This window comes from Physeter macrocephalus, chromosome 2 (genome assembly GCF_002837175.3).
Source record: "Physeter macrocephalus isolate SW-GA chromosome 2, ASM283717v5, whole genome shotgun sequence".
Classification (NCBI taxonomy): domain Eukaryota; kingdom Metazoa; phylum Chordata; class Mammalia; order Artiodactyla; family Physeteridae; genus Physeter; species Physeter macrocephalus.
Genome location: NC_041215.1, coordinates 19,691,429 through 19,696,408, shown reverse-complemented (window position 1 = coordinate 19,696,408; position 4,980 = coordinate 19,691,429). Strand labels below are relative to the sequence as shown.

The following is a 4,980-nucleotide window of genomic DNA, read 5'->3' as shown; positions in this document are numbered from 1 at the left end:
ATACAGTGGAGAAAAGACAGCCTCTTCAATAAGTGGTGCTAGGAAAACTGGACAGCTACATGTAAAAGAATGAAATTAGAACACTTTCTAACACCATACACAAAAATAAACACAAAATGGATTACAGACCTAAATGTAAGGCCAGACACTATAAAACTCTTAGAGGAAAACATAAGCAGAACACTCTATGACATAAATCACAACAAGATCCTTTTTGACCCACCTCCTAGAGTAATGGAAACAAAAACAAAAATAAACAAATGGGACCTAATGAAACTTAAAGGCTTTTGCAAAGGAAACCATAAACAAGATGAAAAGACAACCCTCAGAATGGGAGAAAATATTTGCAAATGAAGTAACTGACAAAGGATTAATCTCCAAAATATACAAGCAGGTTGTGCAGCTCAATATCAAAAAAACCCAAACAACCCAATCCAAGAATGGGCAGAAGACCTAAACAGACATTTCTCCAAAGAAGACATACAGATTGCCAACAAACAGGATGCTCAACATCACTAATCAGTAAAGAAATGCAAATGAAAACTACAATGAGGTATCACCTCACACCCGTCAGAATGGCCATCATCAAAAAATCTACAAACAATAAATGCTGGAGAGGGTGTGGAGAAAAGGGAACCCTCTTGCACATATACAATGGAATATTACTCAGCCATAAAAAGAAACGAAATTGAGTTACTTGTAGTGAGGTGGATGGACCCAGAGTCTGTTGTACAGAGTGAAGTAAGTCAGAAAGAGAAAAACAAATACCGTATGCTAACACATACATATGGAATCTAAAAAAAAAAAGAAAAAAAAGGTTCTGATGAACCTAGGGGCAGGACAGGAATAAATACGCAGACGCACAGAATGGACTTCAGGACACAGAGAGGGGGAAGGGTAAGCTGGGACGAAGTGAGAGAGTGGCACGGACATATATACGCTACCAAATGTAAAATGGATAGCTAGTGGGAAGCAGGTGCATAGCACAGGGAGATCAGCTTGGTGCTTTGTGACCACCTAAAGGGTGGGATAGGGAGGGTGGGAGGGAGACGTGAGAGGGAGGGGATATGGGGATATATGTATACATAGAGCTGATTCACCTTGTTGTACAGCAGAAACTAACACAACATTGTAAAGCAATTATACTCCAAAAAAGATGTTAAAAAAAATTTAGAACAGGATGAAATGAATACTATGTTAACTTTATACTTTCAGGGGTCAGTGGGATTTCTCTCCCTGATTTCTTTTGGACATTTTTATTCCTGAACACCCTCAAACTTGCACCTCTCCCCACAAAAAGAAATAAAATACATACTGCCTAATTTTATGTCCTTACTGCTCAAATGTTACCTGTGTTAAACATAAATATCACAGTGAGTGAGAGAGAGGAGGGGAGTTGACTGAGACCACAAAGTACTGAGATGGATTCTTGGCAATGACCTCGCTGAAATCTCACAGGAATCTGTTAAAACCGGGGAACAGAATAAGCACGATGTGGTCCATCCATACAATGGAATATTATTCAGCCTTAAAAAAGAAAGAGATTCTGCCACAGGGATGAACCTTGAAAACATCACGCTTGGTGAAATAAGCCAGTCACAAAGTGACAAATATCCCCATTTATACGAGGTGTCCGGAATAAGTAAATTCATAGACAGACAGACAGCAGGACAGAAGTTCCCAGCTGCTGGAGACGGGGAAAGAACGGGAGTGGCTACTAATGGGGACGGGGTTTCTTTCTGGGGTGATGAAAACAGCCTAAAACTGACTGTGATGGTTGCACATCCTTTTGGTATATACTAAAAGCCACTGCACAGCACACTTTAAATGGGTGACTGGTAAGGTATGTGAATTATTGAGCCCTTCTTGAGCGAGGACCGAGGCAGCAACCCTAGCGCCCCACCCCCCTTTCCCACACGCCCTCTGGAAGACTGCTACCCCAGGGCAAAGGGCCCACAGAACCGCAGGACGTGGGACAGCCCACAGCCAAACTCCTGGCCCCTTGGGCGGCGGCACGCTCCATGGCCAGTTCTGATGGGATAGAACAGAAAGGCCGCTGCCGGGCCCAGGAGGGCTCTCGGGGCCAAGTCACCAGACGAGGGCCACGTCGTGGGTGCGGAGGTCACACTGACCCCATCCCCCCAACCCCGCCCTTACCTTGGAAGTCCCTCAGCCTCACGGCGCGGGCCTCAACCACCTTCCTCTCCTCCTCGGCTTCGCTGTAGGGGCCCTCCTCCTCGTCCGGACAGCTGCAGGGAGAGGGGACAGATGGGCGAGCACGCTCCATGGACTGGCTGCCTCTGAAACAGCACTGAGGTCTGCCTGCAGATCTGGCTGCAAAGAGCATCTCTGATGTGCTGAGAGATTTAGCTTGTTAATGGTCAACCGTGCAGGACAGAAACACAGCCGTCGGCAAGCATCCAGTCTCAAAGTGTCAGGACGTAACCGGCCACAGGTTTTAAATGTCTGGCGCAACTTGCAGGGGGTGGGGGGGAGGAGGAGACAGAGCAGTTCATTCCCTGGGGACCTCCCAGCTACAGGAGGCTGCAAGGCCAGCAGAGCCGAAGTTGAGTACTGAGGAGGCTCTGAGAAGCTTCTGGGCATAAAGAGAGGGAGCAGCAGGCTGGGCATGGGGGCCGGATCACCGTCCGTCGGTGGACCAGGAGCCAGGCATCGCTCAAAGCCACAGGGCTGGGGTCCTGAGGTGTCCCCTGGTCCGAGGAGGGAGGACAGCCCCCCGTGTCAGGTGGACAGCCCACCGATACAGAAGGTTAGAGCTGCGGGCCCCACATCCTCCAGCCACAGACATCTGGGCCTTTTTAGCCATTGTCGGAAGGGGCTGAATGGCGTCTTCTGTCTGCCCTTAGATGAGGGGACGGACAGAGCACCCAGGTGGAATGACAGGGAGGGGAAAAGCGAAGGGGTCTTCTGCCTGCGACCCCCGGCACCCTCGCAGGCGCTCCAAGGTCTCTGCTGATTTGCCAGCCACCAAAGCCAGGGGCACAGCTGTCGGTGGAGGGAAGGCCCACCCGGGCCCCTCTCACCTCTCCACGGCCCTTCGGATGTGAGCCATCCAGGTGTTCCTGTCCTCCTTGGAGCTGGTGTAGATCTCGTACATCTCGGGCCCGTGCAGGGAGGCGCTGATCAGAAACATGGCTTTCTCCTCGTTGGCCACCTCCCTCACGATGAGCTTTTGCAGCGAGATGATGGGGTGCTTGGAGTCCTGCACGGGTGGGACGGGGCGGGGAGGGTCACCCTGTACCTGCTGCAGCCCCACAGCCATGGAGCCATGAGCCGGCGGGGAAGGGGACTGGGGGTGGGGGGGCGGGGGAGGCATGCACCCTGCTTAGCCTCCAACAATTCAAAGCAGAAAGATTTTGCCACCTGGGGGAAATGGACACTATCGCAATGATACCCTCACATCCTTTTCATGTGTCTGTTCAACGTGCTTAAAAAATGTCTTATAATTGCTAACGCACGTACACTGTATAAAACTCAGAAGATACAAGAGCAGGCAGTCTGTGATGACAAATAAATCCTCCTCCCAACCCTGTGCCCCAAACACCCAGAGCCAGCCAGTATGCCCAATCTGTGGTGTGTCCGACAAGAGATAATGCTCTGACCAACCAGTAAAATGTGCAACTTTAACTGGTTGTTATGGGCTATACTGCGTTCCCCCCCACCCCCCACTAAATCCAGATGCCGAGGTCCTAACCTCAGAATGTGACGGACGGTATTTGGAGACAGGGTCTTTAAAGAGGTGATTAAGTTAAAGCGAGGTCATGAGGGTGGGCCCTGACCCAACAGGACTGGTGTCTTTCTGAGGAGAGGCAATCAGAACACACGCACACACGCACACACACGCACACACACGCACACACGCAGAGGGCGAGCAGGGGAGGCCGTGGGGAGCAGACAGCACAGCAGATCATAGATGTCGCATCACCCTCGTGAGCGAACACAGCACACACGAGGTGGGCTGGCGTCAGGGCGAGACCACCGTTTGGCAAGACAGCGTGACCTATTTCTGGAAACTTCTTGAGAAGCTAGTTTAAGTCCCCGGGAGAGGGGCGAGACTCTGGAGTTGAGTGACAAAGGCCACCTTCCTCTCCAGGTGAACCCAGAGGCAAACGGGTTCGCTGAGCCCCTCCGCAGCAGGTACCCATGGGTCACCCAGGCGAGCAGGGGCGGAGGCCGGGTCCCCGGTGGACGTGGGCCGGGTGGGATGGACGGAATCCCAGCCTGACTCCGGGTCCTCCGTCCGCACGGAGCTGCCGGCCAGCTTGGCTCCCGTGATGCGGCTGTTCTGGGACCGGCATGCCGTGAGGCTAACGTGGCCATAGCTCCCAGGGCAGTGGCTGCCTGAGGCATCCTCAGTGATGCGCTAGCTCCCCGGAAAGGAGGGACAGGCTCTGCCGGCGAGGTTGCCCGGGCCTGTGAGAGCCCGGGCGCCTGTGAGGGGAAGGGCCACGGAAGCACAGAGCCCGGGCAGAACTGGGCAAGACGTTGGCGTGACCCTGAAGCCGCCTCAGGCCACTGGACAGGACCCCATTCTTGGCAAATTCTACTCCTGCCTTGCTGGCACCTTCTGGCCCTGGGGAGGGCCTGGGACGACGGGGTAACATGTGGATGTGCTCTTCTAGCCTCCTTGCTCTTGTGCTGTCCCCCTTCCCTGGCAGTCGGGCAGTCCCCCCCTCCCCGGCCCGTGCAGGCAGCTTTTGAGCAGCCCTTTCTGCGAAGGGAGGGGACACGTACCACGGAAGCAAAGACGTATTTTTGATCCTTTTCTTGTAGCAGCAGAAGCACGTCCGTCAACAGGACAGCAAGGACATCTAAGGAGAGAATGCAGAAGGAAACATCTTACAGGGTCCCACCGGGCAGAAGTGGAATCCCAGGCTGGCACCACAGCCCGTGGGCACCCTTCAACCTGACCCCACCCCATCACCCTCCTGGTTTCAGATTTTTTTTTTTTTTTTTTTT

General features: G+C 52.7%; 1 protein-coding gene across 1 annotated transcript in view; it reads right to left on the bottom strand.

Moving 5' to 3' along the window:
- Nucleotides 1–4,980, bottom strand: part of ARHGEF18 (Rho/Rac guanine nucleotide exchange factor 18) — a gene marked incomplete at its 5' end in the record, with an annotated part of 77,082 nt that overhangs the window by 9,268 nt on the left and 62,834 nt on the right. The window contains 3 exons of the mRNA XM_028495326.1: nt 2,158–2,249; nt 3,045–3,223; nt 4,756–4,832. Coding sequence (XP_028351127.1) covers nt 2,158–2,249; nt 3,045–3,223; nt 4,756–4,832 — 348 coding nt within the window. The remainder of the gene's footprint in view (nt 1–2,157; nt 2,250–3,044; nt 3,224–4,755; nt 4,833–4,980) is intronic.